At 39.3% G+C, this 25,139-nt stretch overlaps 2 protein-coding genes and 1 long non-coding RNA gene across 7 annotated transcripts in view; 2 read left to right on the top strand and 1 right to left on the bottom strand.

The window, feature by feature from the left end:
* The window catches only part of LOC115483032, a 158,495-nt gene extending 145,126 nt beyond the window's left edge, over positions 1–13,369 (top strand). Inside the window, exon 3 of the long non-coding RNA XR_003944211.1 lies at positions 13,311–13,369. This is a non-coding gene — a long non-coding RNA (uncharacterized LOC115483032). The remainder of the gene's footprint in view (positions 1–13,310) is intronic.
* On the bottom strand, positions 12,890–18,298 carry LOC111592375 (pre-mRNA-splicing factor 38B-like). 2 transcript variants are annotated; one of them, XM_023304559.2, is made up of 2 exons: positions 17,707–18,298; positions 12,890–12,973 (listed from the first exon to the last, which is right to left on the bottom strand). In XM_023304559.2, exon 1 carries the CDS (start codon positions 18,267–18,269, stop codon positions 17,727–17,729), a length of 543 nt encoding a protein of 180 aa, XP_023160327.2. In that variant the 5' UTR covers positions 18,270–18,298; the 3' UTR covers positions 12,890–12,973; positions 17,707–17,726. The 2 variants fall into 2 exon arrangements, with proteins under 2 accessions (XP_023160327.2, XP_023160320.2); XM_023304552.2 differs by lacking the exon at positions 12,890–12,973 and adding an exon at positions 14,448–14,727.
* The window catches only part of LOC111592354, a 39,342-nt gene continuing 27,575 nt past the window's right edge, over positions 13,373–25,139 (top strand). The window contains exons 1-2 of one of the 4 annotated variants that reach the window (XM_030223813.1): positions 13,373–13,586; positions 24,647–24,672. The gene's annotated coding sequence lies outside the window, so the exon portion shown is untranslated. Of the gene's footprint in view, positions 13,587–23,666; positions 23,781–24,089; positions 24,193–24,646; positions 24,673–25,139 lie in introns of those variants that run through there. The other 3 variants (XM_023304539.2, XM_023304532.2, XM_030223814.1) reach the window with 3 other exon arrangements.

Raw genomic sequence — 25,139 nt, 5'->3', positions numbered from 1 at the left:
AGTATAAGTATAAGTATAAGTATAAGTATAAGTATAAGTATAAGTATAAGTATAAGTATAAGTATAAGTATAAGTATAAGTATAAGTATAAGTATAAGTATAAGTATAAGTATAAGTATAAGTATAAGTATAAGTATAAGTATAAGTATAAGTATAAGTATAAGTATAAGTATAAGTATAAGTATAAGTATAAGATAAGTATAAGTATAAGTATAAGTATAAGTATAAGTATAAGTATAAGTATAAGTATAAGTATAAGTATAAGTATAAGTATAAGTATAAGTATAAGTATAAGTATAAGTATAAGTATAAGTATAAGTATAAGTATAAGTATAAGTATAAGTATAAGTATAAGTATAAGTATAAGTATAAGTATAAGTATAAGTATAAGTATAAGTATAAGTATAAGTATAAGTATAAGTATAAGTATAAGTATAAGTATAAGTATAAGTATAAGTATAAGTATAAGTATAAGTATAAGTATAGTATAAGTATAAGTATAAGTATAAGTATAAGTATAAGTATAAGTATAAGTATAAGTATAAGTATAAGTATAAGTATAAGTATAAGTATAAGTATAAGTATAAGTATAAGTATAAGTATAAGTATAAGTATAAGTATAAGTAAGTATAAGTATAAGTATAAGTATAAGTATAAGTATAGTATAAGTATAAGTATAAGTATAAGTATAAGTATAAGTATAAGTATAAGTATAAGTATAAGTATAAGTATAAGTATAAGTATAAGTATAAGTATAAGTATAAGTATAAGTATAAGTATAAGTATAAGTATAAGTATAAGTATAAGTATAAGTATAAGTATAAGTATAAGTATAAGTATAAGTATAAGTATAAGTATAAGTATAAGTATAAGTATAAGTATAAGTATAAGTATAAGTATAAGTATAAGTATAAGTATAAGTATAAGTATAAGTATAAGTATAAGTATAAGTATAAGTATAAGTATAAGTATAAGTATAAGTATAAGTATAAGTATAAGTATAAGTATAAGTATAAGTATAAGTATAAGTATAAGTATAAGTATAAGTATAAGTATAAGTATAAGTATAAGTATAAGTATAAGTATAAGTATAAGTATAAGTATAAGTATAAGTATAAGTATAAGTATAAGTATAAGTATAAATATAAGTATAAGTATAAGTATAAGTATAAGTATAAGTATAAGTATGCTTTCCTCCAGCTCTTACTTACAATTTCTTTGATTTTCTTCTCGTTTTAGGTACGTGTCCACGGCTTATAGCTGATATATCGATACTAAGATTTTTATGGTATGCCTATCTCGCTCACTCCTCTCAGTCACGCAGTCAGTCCTTTAGCTGTAGCTTGTGTATTTCATTGCTGTGGAAGTGGCATGCTTTTTCGAATTACCTTCCAATGCTTTTCGAATCGCATTCACTCACTCTCTACAATCTGCCTCTCCCTCTCTCTCTGCCTCTCTCTGCGCTTCTCATTCCCTATTAGATTTTTCGTTTATGTAATTTTCAAAATGGATTATGCCGTCGTCCTGAGTCCTTCGTCCCGCTGTGTGTGGATGTTTGTGGGAGCGTTTGTATATGGTTGTGTGTGTGTGTGTGTGTGCATTGTCCTGCCAGCCAAGCTGGGCCACACTTTAGTACATGAAAACCTGTTCCATGTTGCATTTTCATCTGTCAACGTGGCAATCCCAGCGCATTTGCCAAACCACGCCCACATCCACCCCCACCTCCAGCTGTCGCCCCTCTCTTACCTTCCGCGCCATCCCCGCACCTCTACCTCTTTGGTTGTGCTTTACCTAACAAAATTGTACTCTGTCGATTCCCCTTTGCGGCGCTGTTTCTGACTTTTAAAGCTTTTACGTTTTTTTCTCTACTGAAGTGTGTGTGTGTGTGGTGTGGTGTGCTTGCAACATTTTGGCAAAATGCCATTATAATTATATGTATATTGAATCCATATGTGAAGTATGTTTGCCTGGCCACCCAACAACAAAAACCAAATGCAAAATAAAACAATATTCTAATAAAGTATGCTCGACGAGCTTATACCCGGCAAAGCTTAAAAAGTCAAAGTCAAAGTCAATCAATATGTTAATAACTTGTTAATTGAAATCATCATCAACCATAGATCTATAGGTGAAAAATGTCAAGCAACAAACATAGGGACAGAGTTCATCTAGACTTTTCTGGAGCTACTTTCAATCCGTGCACTCCACCAAGTCTCTCCATCTGCTAAGCACCCTCTTTGGCTTAACTGGACATTCACAGGATATACCAAATGTTACTTTGTGTTTCGGTTGTTTGCAAATAAATCAAATTGCTACCAAAAAAAAACGAGAGCCCAGTGGAACAAACAAACTTTTAAAAAAAAAAAACACTTTTAACAAAAATTCCTGAAAAAAGTGGGAAAAATTTGTAATTTGTGCTTTTTTTGACGCTTACCCCGAAGTAAATGACCTATGTGCGGCTTATGTTTCTGGGCTATAGGTTCCAGGCCCAACAATGCTCTGAAATAGGTCTTGTCTATGCGCGCCTCGCTATGCGCTTCTCAACATCTATGTTGGCTGCAAACTGCGTGACTTTCAATTGCAGTGGTCGGAGCTCAAGCGGCAAACGTAATGCATCTTACTCCCTCTTTCTGTCTGTATCTCTCTCACTCTCTATCTGTGTTCCTAACTATGCACTTCTTTGACAAGCGCAGCACGCTCGTCTGCCTGTGATTTTGAGGTCGAGTTTGTGGCTGCAACTGAAGCACTCGTAGCACATCCTTTGACCCCTTGAGCCCACTCTGACCCCCCTTCGCCCTGCTCGTAGCCTTATGAGAGCTGCCTTGTGCGCCATATGAATATCAATTCGGTTTTTGCTCGCTTGCTGACCAGCTTTCGAGTCTTGGATGTTTCCTCTCAAATCAAATTCCTAATCATTTTGGCTTTTTTTTTTTTTTTTCGTTTTCTAAATCGAAAATTCAATTGGCGAAATCATGAGATTGAATTAAATTTGCGTCATAAAAATCTATAATAAAATTATAAGTGAAGGAAGCAGCAAAGGCGTGAGAGAAAAAGAAATAAAGAAATAAACGAAAAAGCCTGAGTGAGAGAAGGAGACGCCAGAGAAAGAGAGAGAGGAAGTTCTAGAACAGGAGCTTAAAGAAGAAAAAGAGAAAGAGAGATACAGAAATACAAAGAGGGAAAGTAGAAGAATGAAAGTTAGAGATAGAATGAGAAATTAAGAAAGAGACAAATATAAAAAAGTGTGAGAGAGAGAGACTAATGCACGTTACTTCTGTTAAAGCATTCATGTTAAGTAGCAGATGAAAAATATTGCACTGTTAATTAGCAGAGCTACTTCAACTTGACAGTAGCGGTATGGCATGGAATATATCTGAAACTAAAGAAAACACTTTAATTTTCCTTAACACAGCTAAATTCCTGTTCAAGCGCAAGCGAACACAACAGTAACAGTTACTTACCAGTATGTTACTGTGAATACCTTTAATAATAACTTCAGTTCAGTTCAAGCTTCAGGCACGGCTGTCACTGTCATGCTCAAAGACTTAATACCCAGGTATCATTCACATTTCCAGGGAATCCATTTGCAATCTAAAGAGAGTATATTGGTCGCCTGTCTACCTTCGTCTCGTTTAGTTCTTTTTGTAAACCATCAACGAGTATTAGACAGTGGGTACCACTCGCTTGCCTTATTCTTACTTATTTTTAGTATATCCTCTGCATATTTGTCATAACAAGGGAGATTATGTTAAGCATTTCCTTTTATACACCCAATTTTCCAATCTCCCCCTCTCAGTCACACTCTCTCTGTCTCGCTGTCTCTCTCTCTCTCTGGCTCTGTCTCATTTTCAATTTGAACTTGATTACGTCTTCGTCGTTTGGCACTTTTTGTGGCCAGGGGCAGGAGCAGGAAGACTCGACACGAGATGTTTAATTGCCCACAAAAACGCAGCAACTATAAAAATTATACAGAATGCGATTTACATTAATTTCGTTTTCATTTCGTTTCGTTTCGTTTCGTTTCATTCCGTTTCGTATATTAATTGGAACGTTATGTGGTTGCGCATTTAAAGCAACTCGCGAGCTTCACTGTAGGCATAACATAAAAGCGACCCCAATCTCAGAGCCAAGGACGAGCTCGCACGCAATAGAGTCTCACCCCCAGTCCATGATTAAATCGAAAAATCCATAGACTTTGCTGTTTCCCCTACCTCCCTACCGCGCTCTCCCTGCCTCTCGCTCTCTCTGTGGGTCGCCCGTCCGTCGTGCTTCGCCCTTGTCATCAGCATGGTGCGCCATTAAAACTTACATAAAGCACAAAACTTCAACGAGTCGCAACTCAGATTGCAATCTAGATATACGCCTATAAGCGCATACGAATATACATATATTATAAATATATGTATATATGAGAAGAGTATATATATATATATATATATATATATATATTTATTTATTTATTTATTTATTTATGTTGAAAATCCTTTCGTTGCCCATTAAAGCTGCCTTTAAAGCCCACATTTTGGCATGAGGCAACTTAGCAGCTGTTAAGTTACCGTTAGGCGGCTGTTATGTTTCTGCCTATGTTGACAGCTCATGTTAATGAGACTGCATAGGTTCTTCTTCTGCTTCTGTCTACAGTTACTTTGAAAGTTCAGTTAGAAATATTATCTCTCTCTCTCTCTCTCTCTTACACTCCTCTTTATTTCTCTATCTCTTCTTTCCATTTAACTGTCTCCAAATCTCTCTTACTCTTTGTTCCTCTCTTTCTCGGTCACCGTATCCATCTCTGTCTTCTCCATTTCTCTGTTTCTCTTGACTCTTCATCTCTCTTATCTTTCACTCCCTCCCTCTCTCACTTGTCTTTCTCTATCACTCTCTCCCTTTGTATCTCTTCCTCGCTTTCATTCTTTCACGCTGTCTTTCTTTCTGTCTCCCTCTCCTCAATTTTCTCTCTCACTGTCTCTTCTGTGTTTCTCTTTCGTACCATTCCAGATAAGTTCAATTGAATTATTGAAATTCTTCACTAGTTCACTAGTTCATCAAATACTGGTTCCACTGCGACTTCGCCTGCTCATGAACATCTCGTGCCGAGTCTTCCTGAACCTTCTTCCCATTCAACTATTGAATTATTGATTGATTAAATGAACTTCTCCATAACCATAGTGCCAATGCTTATATGCCAGTGCTTACCAACACTATCTTAACAAGCCGCTAGCACGCTTTTCCAACACTGTTTGCCTGGTGAAATTGCGTTGCCTTCGCTCATCATAAATTTGATTACAATTTTCACTCACATTTCGTTATCGCTTGGCTCTGGGTTCTTGGTTCTTTAATAGGTTTGCCCGCTGCGCCTAACGAGCGCTACGTCGTCTAATGAAGCTACACCCAAACTCGGACCCCTTTTTCGTGCCACGCCCATTCTTGCTGCACACACACTTTTCACTTAATAGATTTTTCGTAATATTTTTGCAGCTTTTCTTTTTTTTGTTTTGTTTTGCTTTCTTTTGCATTTCGCTTTGCATATTTTTAGGCGTCAACAAAATATGCAAACCTTTGCGTGTGTGTGTGTGTGTGTTCAGGGTATATGGGGGCGTGGCAGTGTGTAATATTTTGTGCTATTTTGTAAAATTCCCCCAAGCCCTGTTTCTGGTGTAGACCCGATATGCGGCCATAAAAGTCATTTCGTTTTCACCTCGCGCAAATGTATTTATAAGCAACAGCAACAGCAACAACTGAGCGACAACAACAACACATAAACAACTGAACAACAACAGCAACAACAACTCAACTCAATGTTGGCATTAATAATAACAATTTAGAGCCTGTTTTTTCGAGCCACGTTTTTCGTTTTTCTTTGTGGCGCCTAAACATGCCACGCCTGCGCTGCCAACCCCGCCCCTCCTCTGCACCTGCCTGCAGAAGAAGTGGAAGAGGTAGAAGTAGAAGCAGAACAACTGGTGGCAGCAGTCGCCTGCAACTGCCTAGCCTAGTCACACGCCAAGCAGCTGAGCTCCGTCGAGGCTTGTGTGCCAAATACCCTTTGCTCGAGTTATGCAAATAGGGCATGCTATTGCCAAGAGCTTTCAGCAAAGCAAACTCAAAACTTGGAAAGCCTTTGGTCCTTATTTTAATTGCCAGTAGATTCCGATGACTTAAGGAGCCTGCACACTTTCTTGCTCAATATGTGACAGACGAAAAGTTCGGTCATCCTTCTGGACTCAGGTCTAGGTCTCAGGTGTTTCCGTCTGTAGCTCAGGTTTCTACTAGAGGATGTACTCTTCCTTTTAGCTTATTGTGGTTCCTCCAGCGTCTATCCGCTGCTCTTTTCAGTCATTGTTTACGACGCTGTCTCAATCACTCAATTTGAATCTGGCACTGGCTATGACTTAATCGCTTCCTGCGACTGTAGCTTCTGTTCTGCTTGCGGCTTATATTGTTCGTCCGACTTTCACTTGGTCTCCGACTCTGCCTCAGCATCTCCGAGCCTTAGTCCCGACTCTTACACGGCCGACGGCGCTTCATAGATTCTGCGTTCACTCTTATCTACTCTGCTCTGTCTTCACAGACTACGACTCTGACTTCGACTCTGACTCCGAATCCGCAGTGTCCCGGTGCCATCGTTGGCCGCGTATTGCATATCCCATGTCGTGCGTCGCTTGTCCTTTTATAGCACTTCGATGTCTTGAAATCCGTTTGGGCCTAAGCCGTTAAGCCCTTCGTTCTCGCTCTCATTCATGCCCATGTCCATGTCCATGCCCACGTCAGCGTCACTTGAGGCCAGATAACTGGGTGAAAAGCTGTGCGAAATCTGTGAACCGCTTACAGCTTTAACAACCGCTCAGTTCCAGTTCCAGCGTCTGTTCAAGCTCCTGCGCCTCATCCTTTGTGCTCCTGTCTCGCAGCGTTTCGGGCTGATTGTCTGTGAGCTCGCCCTTAGCCTTTGCCCAGTTGTTCGACTGCCTTTGTGTCCACTGCTGAACTCCCTTCTTCTCTCCCACTTCGCCTTCTCTCTTTCCCTCCCTCTCTCTTCCTTTCTCTGCTCGGATTTTTAATGGCCTTTGGCCACTTTTGGCCTTTCGGCAATGCATTAAAAGACTAGCGAAAAATGTTGCATTTTATGTGCGCATTTTTATTGTTTTAAACTTTATCCCACTCTCCCTCTCTGACCCTCTCTCTCTCTCGCTCTGATGGAAAGTGTCCTCTCACAATTTGAGGTCATAAAAAGCGCTTCCTTCTGTCGCCTTTAATGCTAAAAGTAAACGTGCCGCCTGCCAATCGTAAAAATCTCTACCAAAAAATGAGCTCTCTCCCTTCCTCCCTTTCTATCTCTCTCTCTCTCTTTGTCTCACTTTATTACTGACAGTTCTCGAAGTGTTCAATTTATTCAGACAGAAAAGATCCACTCAAAAAATTTAAATCGCAATAATTTGGTTTGTGCGCCTGCAGCGCCATCTGGCGGCAGCTGATTTCGAGATATATATATGTATGTCTTCTCCTGGGATGGGGCTTTGTCTGTAATTGAATTATCTGCTCGATAGGTCGCGCAATATTTATTTTTTTTTTGCACTTACTTAAATTTTATTGCTTATTTGTTTATAAAACTGAATTGATTACTATCGATGAATGCCAAAATGTTGAAATACTTCATGAAAAATTTGTCGTCATTAATGTCTGCACAAAGTACAGGGCTATACTTATCGAAATTGCATTTGAAATGTGCTTATGTCTTTTAAAAATGTTATCGATAATTTAAGGGATTCGCTAACTGCTGTGGTTATCGATAACCGTCAAACTGCTCTGTAGTGGCTCGCTAAGCCTCAACAGCTATTGTCTATGAAATATAAACAACTCTTAAATGAAAAGTTGTCAAAGTTCGTTATGAATTTGCAAATTTATTAACAGCTCATTTATCGATAACTTTAGTCAATGGCAAATTAAGTGCTGTTTAGCTACTAGCAATTATATTGTAATTATACTTGATAAGAAACATACTTTAATTGGCTCTCAAGCGTCCTTTGTGGTCAAATGAATGAAGTTGTACCCCTGCCTATAAAGGCCAAGTTCTAGTCCAATTGCAATTGCTAACGAACCGCAATGTCAACCGCCCAAGCGATTTAAATGGCATCATAATTAATAACACTTAATAACAATAAATTATGTACAGAGCCGCAACTCATCCTCTCTCTACTTCTCTGGTTTAGCTGGAACTGGTTCAAATGAACCTGCCCTCTAATTGTGTTGCGACCTGTCAATAAACCAGCACCGGAACTGGGACCCCTTTTAAGCCCTCTCTCTCCCACACGTCCTCCCTTCCTCTCGACCCTATGAAATTTGCAATTTACAGCAATTTCATTTTTTTAGTCGTTTCGTTTCGTTTCTGCACGCCAGATGGCGCTTTACGCTGAAAGGGCCCATCAAGTGTTTTAATTAGCCAGACAAACCGTACACCCTGCGGCCCCCAAAAGGCCTGTCCGTTATTTATGCCTTATTTATGCACAGACATTGCGGGCGGTCTAACGATACCCTAACTCTCCGAGGGACCCCTGAACCCTGATCCCTCTATGCCCCCGCTTGGCCTATCTCCAATAGAGTTTCGCCTGGTGGTGGCGTGTCTGGTCGGCTGTTAATATGCAACATTGTTTAACTGATTGCAATTGGCCCACAAGCAACACCCCATCACACTGGCCACAAACCGACAACCTCCTTTCCTCCTGCTGTGGAGCAACCCCTAAACGCATGTGTGTCGACAATCTTTGGCTAATTTCATATGCAACACCCTTCGACGCCCCACTTGATTCCCTTTGCCTGGCTATTCCAATCATGTCAATCCCCATTCACTTAGGTGTTGCCAACAGCTGCCACACTGCAAACCCTGCCCTTACACCTCTCCACCCCGAGGGACCCCTCTCTCTCTCTTTCTCTTACTCTCTGCCTCTCTGTCCCTCTCTCTCATTGTGTCGCCTCTGTTGAGGCCTGCATTTGACCCGAGCTATTGCACAAATTATGAACTGGCAATTGGCCGGGCTTAGCCCCAAAATTGTTCTGCTGATAGTTGACTTCATACCTTCCCCCATCCTGTTGGAAACCCCACTCAGTCATATTTATGTACTCGGTTAAGTAAAGCCTTCCAACTGCCTATTAAAGTAATGTCTATATGAGAGTAGATTCGCTTGAATAGATAATGGATATAGCTTGATATAGGGTATGCATAATAACAGATGTGCAATAGTAAAAGATTGACTGAATGACTGGCTGCATGATTGGCAAATTGAGCAACTGATTGACAGACTCACCAATTGATTAGCCCAATAAGACTTTCATATGTAACCATCAACTTTTCTCTACGCACATCATGTATTCATAACAGTTATTCATATCAATTTTTTTTGTCTTTCAGTCATTCATATAAGTCATTTACAACAATTACTCATATCACTTGTTTATAACATTCATACATATCATTCATTCATAATATTCAATCATATCTTTCATTCCTTTCATTCCTTTCATTCATTCATATCATTCATATCATTCATATCATTCATATCATTCATATCATTAATATCATTCATATCATTCATATCATTCATATCATTCATATCATTCATATCATACATATCATTCATATCATTCATATCATTCATATAATTCATATCATTCATATCATTCATATCATTCATAGCATTCATATCATTCATATCATTCATATCATTCATTCATTCATTCATATCATTCATTCATTCGTTCATATCATTCATTCATTCATTCATATCATTCATTCATTCATATCACTCATTCATTCATATCAATCATATCATTCATTCATTTTTATCATTCATTCATTCATATCATTCATATTAATCATATCATTCATTCATTCATATCATTCATTCATTCCTATCATTCATTCATTCATATCATTCATTCAAATCATTCATTCATAACTTTCATTCATATCATTCATTCATTCATTAATGGCAACTCAACTCTCTATTTCCATTCTTAAAGCCAATATCTGATTCCATAACATTCCGCATTAAAAATCATGTGTCTGCACTCAAAACCATTCCGAATAAAGTCTCTTAGAATAATAAAAGTTTTAATTCCGTAAATCATTCGTTGCCATTCGCTTAATTTGTCATTCATTTAGGAAACTTTAAACTTTTTGTGGCTAATCAAGTATTTCTAACCAGGCAAATCTCAGCTAGAGCAAAAGCAATCTGCTGTGACGCACACATATACCTACCCTTAGCTGGAGCTGCTTACCCCAAGCCCCACATTGGAATTTATTTTAATTTTGCAGCTAGAGCAACTCTTTTATTTGCATTGCTTTAATTTGTATTTGTTTTGCACATTAAAAATTACTGCTAAGGGTCCCCTCCATGAGGGTTGGCTGTAGGCAAGTAGGGGTTGGAGCTGCCAGCTGCTGGGAAATGCATTTTGTTACCTATGCAAATGCCTGCAGCTCCTCGACGTCGACGTTGACAATGAAAATGCGCGATGGACCGCCGAGTCGGAGGCGCAGCTAACGAAGGGGTTCGGATGTTGGGGGCTTGGGGTTGGAGCTAGGGATAGGTGTGTGTAAACTTTTGCTTGCCAACAAAACTCACAGCCAGAAAGATGCAGTCAGAGTGATATAAAAAAACTGCAGTTGAAGCTTCAAGTTGGGTTGGCAAAAGGTGAAGGGCTGCATTACAGCTAAGGGGTAGTGGGATGGGGTTTCCGGGGGGTACCTGCTACTTGCAACTGTGAAAATTTGCATAAGCAATTACGAAAGCGTTGCCAAGACACAACCAGAGACATAGACAGTGCGAGCTAAGGGTAGCGAATGAGTGAAGTGCTAGGGATAGATGTGGGGCAGGGAGGTTAGAGGCTTTCGACTAAAAAGTAAGCGAGTCAACAATGTCGCCAACGTTGGGTTTTAGCTTGAATCTAGTCTACCCCAATGTGGTCTGTTGTTGGCTCAAGCAAGGGGATTGACGAGTTCTAGGGGTAGTGCTTAGGTTTTAGGGTTTGTGGGGCTGTGACTCGACTTCGTTGACAAACGCCTGGTTTTAGGGCGCACAAATTTGCATCAAGAACAACAACAACTTTGTTGCACCTGGGCAAAAGTCAGAAAGCGTTAGAAACAGTAGCAAAAAGCATGCAATTGTTAACCTCAGACAGAAAATGCAATTATTAGGAGTATTACGTAGATATGTTCATATATATGAAAGAGAGACAGAGACAGAGAGAGAAGCTAAAAGGGTGAAACAAAAAAAAAGGAAAACTAACTTAATGCTAAATCTTAAAGCTTATTAAAAAGAAAAATTGAAGAAAAAAAGGATATGTATAAACATGCATATATCAATTTATATATGTACATAGATATATTTAATGGCAGCATTACGTAATGTAAGAGAGCAAACAACGGCAGCAGCGGGAGGGCTTGACGTTAATTTCGAACGTTCTTACATGCGATATTCCTCACAATCGTTAAGTGGAAATCTTGAATGTCAAATCTTAACTACCATCCGTTTCGATTTCTAATGGTTCGCATTTAACTGTTGTTGTTGTTGGTGTTGCTGCTGGTCTGTCGCTCATTTACGACGAAGCAACGGAAAGAACCGCAAATAGCAAAAAAAAAAAAATCAGCGAAGAGCAAGAGGCGCAGCGAGGAAGAGATGAAACGCGCTGCAGTGGGAAGTTTAGTTTTATGGCCACAGAGCGAACATTGACCACAGCGCAAGAGTCGTGTTGCTATACCCAGCAACGCTCCACACAAAGGGCATATAAGCCAGACAGTAAATATGTAAAAAAAAAAATAATAATAAATATATACATATATACACGAAGCAGCTTTATAACAGCTAGTAACACACACTACACACGCACACATACATTTTACGCAATATCTACTAGTCTAGAATACCTCTTCAAATCACTTTAGCCTGGCGTTGTTATTCACATATGGGGTGGGTTAGATTGAGGAGCATTGCTATATGCCTTCTAGGCAGCTGCTGACATTGCATATGTGCAAAAAGGAAGGAAGAGTGAGAGAGAGTGCCAAAACGGGAGAGAGGCAGAGCGGTAGCAGCTGCTGCTGTTGTTGGCAAAAAGGGGGTGGACAGAGCATAGCCCCTATGCGCGCCTTTATGCCCATATCTATGCAACATAGGCAGCTGCAATATGTTTGCCATTGTATTGCACTAACACACACGCACACATATGCACACGCACATACGGCATGGATTGGTCATTGTTGTTGTGGCTCACACTCATGCATGTGCACAGACTAATCAACATTGCTAAGCAGCGCTTGCTCGCTCTCTCCTTTGGTCCACGTGTAACACAGACACACACACACGCACACTTAGTACAAGAGAACACATCGAATTCGATAGTTGCATTTGCTTTGCACGTTTAATTGGCTGCGTCTGCCAATCAACACGAATCGTTGACGCGTTCGCCTCGGCTTGCGCTGTTTTTGTTGTTGTTGATTCTTTTGCCGTTGCAGTCAGCTGCTGTGCAATGCGCCCGCTCGCCCACATTTGGAGTCGATTAGGCGCCTAATGAGCGCGCGCACTAACACAGTCGCACTCGAGCGCAATTGCCGAGCCATCATCATTACCATCAACAAGTTTGAAGCGGCACCGCAACAAGTTATGCAAAATTAACAAAGTGAGCCGACCGCGCAATACTCTGCTCAAAGTCTAATAATTAAATCATAAAAAAATATGTAAGAAGTTTTTATTGAATTACGTCAAATTGTGAGTTTAAAGTATTATTAATTAAAAAAAAAGTATTATAAATTAATATGAGTGTGTGTTGGAGTTTTGTTAACGCAACTCAGCAGTAAACCAATATGCTCTCGCGTGCATTTCGTGTAGTGAACGACAAGTGTTTATTTCTTTTTTTCGCCGCAAATCTTGTTATGCTTTGCTGCCAATTCAATTTTCGCCTCTGTTTGCCGTTAATGTAAAACGAAATGCTGAAAAAATGAAATTTAAAGCAAATTTATGCAAATTTCAACTATATTCAGAGAATTTAATAACGAAAAAATTGTTTTATGAATAAAAATTGCAATCATGCTGCCAATATCAGCTGCCATAAGCGAATTGCTAATTAAAACATGCACAATAAACACAATTTTCAACAAGTGACTGCCTCGCTGCCGCGCCCTATCCAACCCCAATGCAATTTAACGTCAATTTTATTATACATTCAATTTATGTATATACAAATATATACATATATATATATATATATATATATATATATATATATATATATTTTATATATTTATATTAATTTCGCACGCCTTTCAGATCGCCATCAGCAGCGCCGTCAACGTCCATATCAACGTCAACGTGAGCGTCAGCGTCAGCGCCCTCTGCTGTCGCCTCAGCAGCAGCAGCAGCTACAACAAATCAAAATAAACTTCGGCCCTGCGGACATTTTGAAGCACCAACTAGCCGCCGTCGCCGCACTTCGCCGCGTCGCGCCGCTCACCAAGTTCTTTTCAATTTTGATTCGCAGCAGCGCGCATCTAGCGTCAACGTCAAGCGTCAGCGTCGAGCTGGCTGCACCAGCAAAAACAGCTGGTAAGTTTTTAACAATGTTCCTCCTCCTCCTTCTCTCTCCTTCCTTCTTAAACAAACTTTTTCTATGTAGAAATTTCATATAACAGTTATCTATATACAGTTTTACATAGGTTTATATATATACATATATATACGTCGATTTATATTTTTGCAACACTTTACTTTTTTAATTGCGTAGCCGAAAAACTTTTTTGCAGATAAAAAAGAAAAAAATTAAAAAAAAAACTTTAAAATTTACGTTTCTCTGTTTTTGTCTTGCTCTACTAATCGTCGAGCTTATTAGCTTGGCCAGACTGCATGACTTGCTATCAATGATATTTAATAATATTTTTAGCGTATAGAACTTTGACCGTTACACTGTTCTACTGCTTTACTGTTATACTGTTATACCTTTATACTGTTATACTGTTATACTGTTATACTGTTATACTGTTATACTGTTATACTGTTATACTGTTATACTGTTATACTGTTATACTGTTATACTGTTATACTGTTATACTGTTATACTGGTATACTGTTATACTGTTATACTAGACTGCTCTTATGCTGTTATACCCATATATACCATAAAAATTTGCTCTTCAATATGTACGATATCTCCTAGTTCATCAAACATATGCATGCAACAGAGCATATGCCATATCTGCAAAAGATTGGAGGGTATTAACTAGTCTTGCATTGAATTGAGTGTTCATCAATTTTCATTCAATTTTCTCGTTCATTTTTTTGCCATTTGTTATGCGCTCTTCAAAGTTCTTCAATCACTTTTCATTCAAATTGGAAATATCAGCCAATTGACCATCTTTCCCCATGCCACGGTCTCCACCCCCCCCCCCTTGACTGCCATGGCCCCCATTACATGCCACGCCCACTTCCTTTTGTTGAGCGCTGTTGGTGCTGCCGGCATAAAAAGATTTTCCCAATTTATTTTATTGCTGGTGTTGTTGGTGTTCGCATTTAGCTTTAAATTAATTCGTGCCCTCGAGTATCTTTTATAGATGCTCCTCCTCCTGCTTGGTCCATCGTCATCAATCGCTACATCCATCAATCGGTGATACTGTTACGTCTTCTTAGCCCTGAGGGAGGTGAAATGCTGAAATTCCTTTGATGTTGATTGTTGTTGGTCATTTGTTGTTGGCTGCAAAAAGCAAAAGCAGTTGAAGCTTAATTAAATCGAAAAGCTGCATAAATATTGGCAGAAAATATTTAATGATTGACATCAATCGCGCTTCAAGCGAAAACCATTTTAAGAGTTTCCATAGCTTTTAATAGACAAGTTCTTCTAACGCAAATTATTCAATGGATCTTACAAGGGTCAAAAGTGTTTGGTTTGCTTACTAGCATCAATCAATCATGATTGATGGACGTCGATTTTCTTCAGTTCTAATTTTGGTTCTAATACCAGTGCCAGTTTTAGCCTTTATCAGTTTTGCATTATTATTTGTTCAAGCTATGCATATTCATATTACTAGAGCTTACACCATATTCAGTCCCAGTTCCAGTTTCAGTTCCAGTTTCAGTTCCAGTTCCAGTTTCAGTTCCAGTTTCAGCTCCAGCTACAGTACCAATTCAAATAGCAACTAATTAAATTGTTATTTATATATCCAGTTCCGTTTTCAGTACGAGCTTCAACTGAAATCTTAGTTCTATTTCCATTTGCTTTTCAAACTAGTTCATATGCAATTTTCTCAATAGTTAAAAGTTTTCTTTTCCCATCATTTCGCTCCAATTTCGTATAGCCAATTCGCTTTCGATTTTAATTTAGCTTTCATTTCGCCATTTTGACTGTTGCCCATGCACAGGTCCGTTTCCGGTTCTGGTTCCGGTTCCGCTTCCGTTTCCGCTTCCCGACATTCGTTCACATGACCTTGAGCCTCGGCTCAGTTTGCCTGTTGCCTTTCGAGCTGCTCCAAAGCTCTTGCCAGACATTCAAATGCTCAGTGACCCCTCTTCAACTCACCTCGCCCCCCCCCCCCTTCCACCCACCACTGCTTGCTGCCCAAAAAGTTGTCCAAGGTCAAAGTCCAAATTGCGCTCATTTTCCAAAAACATTTTGAATCGCCCCCAAAAGAACTTCGATTGTTGCTGTTGCTCGACTGCGTGGCATGCATTTCAAATATGTTTATTACAAAATGCTTGCCCCTTTACACACGCACGCACACACACACAGATACACACACACACCCGCACACACGTACACAGCATTGCCCTGCAGGACCTTTTTTAACCAGGGTTTTTCATTCTAGCTCAAAAAATTGTTGGCATTTTATTAGTAAATTTATTTTGCAATCACACACACCAGCACACATACACACACACACACACATCTACATACGTGCTGTCCAGCCAACTCTAGTAAACTAAAGCCCAACACCCCGGGTTGTGCCTCTGCTTGGAAAAACTATTTCCGGCATTAAATTGTCTCTCAGCCCTCGCTCACGTTATTAACCAATAACCTATGCGCCTCTCGCTCTACTCACGCTCGCCCTCTCTCTCTCTCTCTCTCTCTCTCCCACATAGAGCCAATGACTTCACTCTTGCTCTTTTCTGTATTTTGGGCCATTTAAATGGTTTTTTGCATTCACACACAGGCACACACACACACACTCCAATATGTACATGGCTTAGTTGCATTTAGTTAGGGTATACATATGCATATATGAGCGCGTGTGTGTGTATGTGTGTGTATATCATCAATTGAGTGCTCTGATTTCTGTAGCTGATTTCATTTTGAATTGAAATTGAAATTGAAATGGAAATTCGAACAGTTTTTCGTGGAAAATTTAGTTGTTGCGCCTTTTCATCAGCTTCGATTACGAAACTGACACGCCGTTGCTCCATATACCCTGTAAGTGTGTGGCAGTAGCTACCCTCTCGATTTCTCGATTTCATTAATTATTAATTAATTAATGAATGAATGAATCATTAGGAAACATTACGATTTATATATATATACCGAAAGTTCCTTTTTTGCTTTATTACAGGGTATTTTTTGTCAAGTTTTGTCAACATTTGTAGCATAAATTCCAAATGTAGATCTTAATAATGAAGACAAACTATGGCTTCAGTTACATATTTCTAAAGAAAATGTAACTAATTTTGTTTTATATAAGTTTACAGGGTATCTTGCTGTCGAAACAGCGTGAACCAACTGAGAGTTGGTAAGAATCGCTGCAGCTGCATGTTTAGTTACTTCTGAAATGAGTAGAGGAGCATGAAACAACAATTTACAGGGTATGTTATAGTCGAGTTGCTTGAAGTTCAATAACAAATTAAAGTTTATTTGAAGAAAATGATTTCAAAACTTGCCCCATTTGAATAGTTTGGCTTTGGTAATACGTGTTAAATTTCGTGTTATTACAGGGTATCTAGCTAGCCAGGCTTGAACGTTTTCCACTCTAATCGTTATTCGATTTTGGTATACCTTATCTGCGAGCCAAAATCTTAAATTCCGAGCAACCTTTTTTATATTTTGATAAACTGCGATGGACTAAGGCGAAATGCATAATTTATGTCCAGGGTATTTACTAGTGGGTGTGCGAGCCAGTATGTATATATGTGTGTGTGTGTTGGTGTATTGGTAATATCGTGATATTGTAATTGACCATTTTTATGGCCCAGCTATGTCAGATAATTGCTTTTGGCTTAGCGAACGGCGTTTGCCTGTTGTTCATTTGGTTCATTTGGTTGCCACGCACGTGCCGTGGGCATTGTTCATGGGATTTACAAAAGAAATAATGTTCTACTGTTTTCACTACCCGCCCAGACACATACACCCACGCACCGAGAGAGCCTTACACGCCCTCCTCATACACACATGCGTTAGTATTTGCAGCTGCAATCACGACTCTTACATCATTTGCAAGCATTTTCTTTTAAACAATTTTTTTCTACATTTCCTTTAAGTTACTTCAGATTTGTTATCGATAACATGTGTGACTATCGATAAAAAGAGCAGAAAGGCTGAAAACTTGTCATTATGCATATATTTATATATATATAAATACCTCTGTGGGCAAAAGTTATCATGTATCAATATCTTTAGTCTTAAGGCTTAAAGTCGATAAATATCGATTGGTTGACATGATTCTTTGAGCGAAGCTCATGGAACTCTTACCTGATTTACTTAGTTTTCCATCAATAATCGCTATCGATATCGATATTGTTATCGCTTTTGTCGGCGCAGTGCTCGTGTTTCCATTGCTCCAAGATGCGTTTCTTTTGATTGACCCAATGCGGACGCATTGGACTCGCATCGAACGACTCATCATCATCCTGCTCCCGCTCTGCGCGCTGCCTCCCTCTCTCTCGCTCTCGCTTACCTTTGCGCTCTCGCTTGCACTCTTGCTCGTGCTCTGACTGCGGATCCTTTTTGGACTTTCTCGATTTCTTCGATTTGGATTTCGATTTGTGCCGATGCCGAAGCCCGATTTGCTCCTCGATTTCTGTTTCATTCAAGACAGGCATGCTAGGCAATTGTTGTCGCTGTTGCTGTTGGCGTGGCTGGTGCAGCAGCAACTGTTGCTCATTTTGCGTCTGTGTTGCCACCAATTCCATTTCCATCTTGTCAGACGTCTGCGAGTGCAAGCGTTCGTGCGGGGATCTGGACTCGTTGCTAGCTGCAATTGTTGCTGCTGTTGCTGTTGGTTGTCGCCTGTGACTCGAGTTGTATCTCTCCATTGGCGTAGGCACGTGTTGACGCCTTTGAAACGCATCGGGCACTGTTTGACTCGCGTCGCGTTGACAAGTCGCGAATCAAACTCAGCTCAGGCCTCAGCTCGACTCGGCCCAGACGATCTTCAAAGCTTCAGCTCGGCTTGAGCTCTGATTCAGCTTGGCCACGCCCACGTCTCTGCCTTCGACTGATTTTGCTTCGAGTTTTATGTGCGTTTCCTAATGCCCCGCAAAGCCAGAGGCAAAGTGCGATCCGAACGGATCAATATTTCCAAGGTTTTTCGAATAAACTTTAACTTACAGAATTCAGAGCTAATGCTGGGAACGAATTCTCTAGTTTTTGTATCAATCAGAGCTATTCCCTCTAAACTTGGTCAATTAGTTTTCTAGACGATAGAAATATATGCCATAAGTCATATGACCACTCTAAGAAAAATTATATAGCCCATCGTATAACAGATACGCCTTCTTTATAAAGGTCATTGCTTTCTATAGGTCTATCTCATGTACCCCATAAAGTTATTTAACCTACAGGGTATATGCAAGTCAGTCAGTCAGTTAACTTTTTCAAAATCAGGAATCTTGCCTCTACTAGATCTTCTAATGTAACATCAAATAGTCTAAGCCCAATCAACTCTTCAAGTTCATACCAGCGACAGGGTATCTGCGCGATTTCGATCTGCTTATTTGTTTAAGCTTGATTCCAGGGAATAATGACGAACGATTGTATAGAACGGATGGAACACAGCCCTGCCAGAGTGTGGGTATTCCTCGCTCTCTCTGCCTGTGCGCTGGTATGCTCTCACTCACTCGCTTGGCTGATTAATGAGTTGCATCTATACAGACGAGCCTGGCTAACAGGTGTGAAAGCGGCACGAAAGCTTTCTACTTAAAGTTATTAAATTCCAGCGAAACAAATCGGAATTTGGCGGAACGTTAAACCGAAAAGGAGATTTGACAGCAAAAGGAGCATAGAATTAGGCCTCCGCCCCTCGCCAGTCTCAAGTCTCTCTTGACCAAAACACAAGCAAAAGCTTTGAAACTCAGCTGGGAATGTTAGCCTTTTGGATTGCTCTTGGCGTCACGTGCTGTGCCCGAGCGACACTCCAGGGGAACGCAATGGCACGTGAAACAGAAAAACAACTTATGAATAGCTAAACCGAATAATCAACAAAGAGCTAAATTAAATTATTCAAATTAAAAACGAAACTTTAGGGACAAGAAAGCGACAGTCGGAACATATTGGAATTGGGACAGTGTATGTACCATTATGACAAAATAGTCTTAACTTTATTAATGAAGTGCCAATAAGATTTAAATTTTAGATAGGTATGAGCTTTAACAACGAAGTGGAACGTTACGAAATTGGAACATTCTAAGTAACGTTCACAAAGCAACGGTATGTATATCAGCTGTGGTAGCTGAGGTCTGGTGTATGACATAAATGCCAGGGGAAGGCTATGGAAACATAACAGTCAAACATTTACAAGGCTGGTCAATTTGTGGAACGATTGGAATTGAAACAATGTGGAATATCTGCAAAAGGAATACAATTTTAATATTGAAATAGCCGGGCTTTTTTTTAAAGCCAGCTTAAAGAATAGTCAAGCGGGAACAAATGGAATGAAACACTTTGCAACATAAATAGCAGAAAAAATACTTTTAACAAGTTTTTGTAGTATATTGGCCCTCACCAGTGTTGCCCAGGGTATACGAAATTACGCTTAACGGGATTTTGTTGTTGTTGTTGTTTGAGAGTGTGTGTGTGTGTGTGTGTGTGTGCTTGCGTGCATGTATGTGTGTGTGCGTGCGTGTGTGTGTTTGTTTATTTGTTCCCCTGGGGTAGCAGCTGAGGACGGGAATGCAAGGTCCGTTGAGTGGCTGAGCTTTGGAAATGTCACAACTGATTCAACGGGAGGGATTGAGGGATTGGAGGCCTGCGCGACGCTGGCAACACGATTAGTTGTGTGGCAGTTGTTGGCAGCTCATTGCCCCCTGGGAACACGGCAATGGAACAGCAACCACAACAAAAACACGCCCGAAAAAACAAAGCTCCAAAAAAGTATAGCAGAGAAAAAGACAATTTGGCGAATTGGAATACTTTGGTTTAGTTTTGAGACGATAGGTAGAGAGAGAGAGAGGGAGAGGCAGACTGATGGGGAACGTGAGTGAAAGGGCGAGGGAGGGGCAGAGGGGGAGAGCCATGTTAATCGTATAGTGACCATATCTGAAATGTCGGTAAATGCCATCTGACAACTGTCAACGGGGGAGAACAGCTTAAAGCTTAAAGCCCCAGGCCTAAGGATGGGTGCCTGCGTGCGCCTCTCTACGCGCTTCGCATGACAGACAGCCTGTAAACAAAATTTATCACTGACAATGTTTTTTTCTCATTTTCCTTATTTCTGCTTCTTTTTTTTCGTCGCAAAATAAATAAGAAAACGACAGCAGCTGCTTTCAAGTGGATTAAAGAACAGAATCGGCAGCAGAAGCCGAGTTGAGGCAGGGGAATGTTTGGAATGGGATGCCCAAGCAGTGCCAGCTGGTAGGCAGCAGGTAGCAGCTCTTAACTAATTAGCAAAGCTTTTTATTTATTTCGGCGTATTAGCAAATGCTTCATTTGCCTCCAGCTGTTGGACCAATATTGTCGGCTTTTAGAACTCACTGCAGAATAATTCAATTGATGAAAATAAGGCTTGAAGTGAAGGCCATTAGCGTATTTTGACTATCATATTGATGTGGATGCATAAAAAGTTGATTAACTATAATGAGAAGCGCATAGAAAGACGCGCTTGGAATTATGGAATTGGAACTTGGAATTTTGAATATGTACGAAAGCCAATAAAAAAGGCTTAATGGGATATACATATGTACATGCGTATATATATAGAGATATATCTCTGATTGCTCCAGTTGGAAGTCAACAGAAAACTTTTTGAATCCAATTCGAGTTGATCCGACATCGACAAACGAAATGCACTGAATAGAAATTCGAGAAATATGAATACACACACGCACACACAGAGAGAGAGAGAGCAAGAGAGAGAGAGATACATGCATCTGCCCGCTCACCTATATTAACTGCACTCAGGTGTATTAAATGTCGCATTGCTTTGAATCGCTGTTGACATTGACGCCGACTGTTGCAGTTTTTGACAATGTAGGCGATGTTACCGATGCCTGTGTCAAATAGTCAACAACAGCTACTACAAATAGTCCATGTGCAGGCGCAGGTGCAAACATTTGCAATGCACCGGCGCAAGATTTTGCAAGATTCATCAACGTTGTTCCTAGCCGTTTCAAATGAATAAAATTCTAGAGCAAAAGACGATCTACAGATAGAGAGAAGAACAATGCAAACTAAACACAGAACGTAGCTTAGATATGAGACCTAGCTTCAGCTGGGGAGTACCTGACTAGCAAATACCCAAACATTTATTTGTATGGAAAAGTTAGCTAGATTAAGCTTCTAGCTGCATAAGCTCACAGATACAAATTTGTTTGTCCGTGCGACGTTAGTTACCTGTGTTTACTGTTCATATCTGTGGGGTTATTCATATAGATATATATATGCAGTTGTGTTGATATATCTATGTATACCCTGTAATTGAGAGGGCGACTGTGCACACACATTAGAATTGCGTGCAGAGCAAACAAAATGTGAAGCAAAGCATAATTTTAGTTGACTTTAGACTGTATACTAAAGATTGTATACATACATAAATAAGTATACATGTGTGTATGTGTGTGTGTGCGTATTTGCCATTAGTTACGATATATCAATTTTCTCTATATTTATTTCGCTTCGTATCGGTGGCGATTGTTTTTACTATGCAAACTGAAGGCCCCTAACTCTTTCTCTAGGTACACACGCTAACGTGGCTGCAAGCTACCCCCACTACGACATAAGACTACGCCCTATACTAAGCCACGCCTTCATTTGTAACGCCCTTCCATAGGGCATTACTCGCGCGTATTTACGAATATGAATTTACAAAAAAAAAGGGAAAAAAAGAAATAAATAGATAAATGGAAAGTTTTATAAGTCAGAAATAGCATTGCTCGACTAGCAGTTACCCTGCAGCTGTGCTATGTATACTATGATCTATGAAATGCTACTTCTATTTATACTCATTGCAAATGTTGCTGTAGGGTATATGAGTTCTTTGCAGTGCCCTGACTAGCAGCAGAATTCGTGCCTCAACTCATTGTGTATATTCATCATATATAATCTTGATCAGTGTGAACAAACGAGTCGATCTAGTCTCCCTCTCTACCCCTCTCTCTCACTCTACCCACGTATGTAGCTCTACCTGCACAAAAGCTTAGCCAACTCTTTGCTCATCGTATACCATATAAAGAGCTGTTATAGCACGACATGGCAGTGCATAGGGCAACATATATATGTATATAGATACCTGACAATAAGCTTTAACTGCGACTTGGATATCGAAGCAACGTGAACAACACTAGACACCCCCTCCCTTCCTCACTGAATGCTTGTCGAGGGAGGTATTTGGGGTGGCTTGGGGAGGGGGCTGTTGCTCCTTTCCTGTTCAACTATTGACAGCGAAAAAGCAATTGCTTGAGTTGCATTGCATATTGCGTGCAATGCGATATGCCAGCTCAACTTTTGCTTCTGCTCCTTGTTGTTGTTGTAGCTCGTTATTTGCTTTATCTGCTATTCTTGTTTGTCATTGTCCATTGCTCCTTATCGATAGCCGCATTAAATTTCTAGTTGGATTTTAGTTTCGCAATCGGATTTCTGTTTGTTTTTCACGTTTCGCTCGTTTTTCCGCCTCACATTTCCCATTTTCATCTCATTTGTCTTACGCGTACTCAAATTTATCGATAATGGTGAATGACTCTTAAGCCAAATGAAATTTAATATTTGTTTAGATAAACCTAAAGATCATGTTTGTGGAACGGGAAAAGCTTAGGTGACTGCAGGTTGTATATGTTATCGACATGATCTGCACTTGTTATCGATAACATGTATGTATCTCTGAAGTTGTCTTTAATGATAACATCCAGCTCCAATATACGTATGCTTCTAAATCGATTACTTATTTGCTATCGGCACGATGGGTGTCAAGTCGACCATTATAGTTATATCTCTAAAAACACTTAAGCTCAACGGAAACTTAATGAATTTGGCTTCAATAACAATAACTGTTCGCTATTATGGTTATCGATAACTTAATTTAATCGAATTATCATAATTGATGACTGCAAATCGTATGCAGGGCCTAATCAACGCCTAAAAAGTCTGCCAAGCTAACCTTGACAAACAGCAAAAAGTAATGTCTATACTGGCAAAAAACAAAGAGAAAAGCTTGCCCCACCCCCTTAGGGAAGTCAAATAATGTGCAGAGCGTTAAATCAAAAATAAACTTTGACAAAGCAGAACAAAAATAAAATAAAGAAATACAGAAAATAAAATTTCAAATCAGTTCGAGTGCAAAAAAATACTCCCAGAGCCGAGAATTAGAATGCCGAACAATGGCGGCAAAAACAACGGTAAATACATAACGGTAAAAACAAAACCAAAAAAAACCAGAGCAAAACGAAAAAAGTTTTCAACATACAGAAAATGAGGGCCGCAAAGGCAGCAGCGTAGTTAACATATCGACAGAGAGAGAGAGAGAGAGAGGGGAGGCAGTGAAGTTGCACGTTATATAAATCTAAGCGAGCTTAGAGTAAAAAGATTTATTGTTTGATTCGGCTGAAAGTGCGCGAATTTCGTGTCGATTTTATGAATTTTATTTCGGTTTGTTTTTTTCCTTATTTTTTGAAAACCATAAAACATTCAAAATACCCAAAGCAAAAGCCGTGTAACAAATTTGCGTGTGATTTTACTGAGGATTGAATCTTTATTGTTGCATACCCTGTAAATGTAGCAGTATATGTCAAAGGGCATATATTATCAAGAGTAAGTAATAAAAACAGTAAAAAAAAATAAATATATACCATAAGCATTTTTAAAATATGTGTGTATGAATATATATATATACCCCTATATATATCTCTAAATATTATTATGGGTATGTGTTAGTTGCTCACGCTCTTATCTTAGTTAGCCTGCTTTCTTTTTTTTATAAAACCAACATCAATTTACTCACGAGAATCCGCTTGATACCCGCAGTAAACTCCAGCAAAACTTCTCCCTCTCGCCTCTCACTTGCTCCTGCTGTGTTTTTTATTGCGTATTTTACAATTGTAAAAAAGCGGTGGGAGGGCACACTAAAGCATTTCTCATGATCTGCACTTCCTTATAATATGTTATTTTGTGTAAGCGCTACTCTTTCACGCTTACACACGAACACACTATCTCGCTCACGCTCATTTACTCACTCTCTTCTTTTTTGCGCTCTCTTTATTTGCAGATTAACATGTTGTTCGGGCCGAACGGGTAAGTTGACCACACTTAACACCAAGCGCTAGAGGGGGATAGGAGTAAGGTACCGTTGGTCAGCCATTGTTAATGCTGGGCTCTGCTGCTACTGTTGTTGTTTTTGATTTCACTGTTGTCGCTGTTGTTGCTGCTGGTGTGCACATTGAATGGCTCAAAGAACTCGTTAATCGAGCATTTAGCATTATGTTTAAGTCCACCATTGTATCGCTATTGTTGCCTTGCCAGAGCGAGAGGGCAATATACAATGATTTATACTTAAAAGTGCTCTCAGGACTGACCAAAAGCCCTTGTCTCTCTTGCCCTCTCACTCGCACAGCAGGCGTTGAACAATTGAAATTGATTGTTTGAGTAATAAAATCTATAGATTGCCAGATTTTTCAAGCTTTTTTCAAGATTATATAAAGTATATATGTATTTATATGATAATTGATTACAATGGAAGTGCCTTTTGAAGCAGTTAAAGC

This window comes from Drosophila hydei, unplaced genomic scaffold (assembly GCF_003285905.1).
Source record: "Drosophila hydei strain 15085-1641.00,03,60 unplaced genomic scaffold, DhydRS2 tig00000296-arrow-arrow-pilon, whole genome shotgun sequence".
Lineage (NCBI taxonomy): Eukaryota > Metazoa > Arthropoda > Insecta > Diptera > Drosophilidae > Drosophila > Drosophila hydei.
The sequence above is the reverse complement of the archived record's forward strand: the minus strand, read 5'-3'. Positions and strand labels throughout refer to the sequence as shown.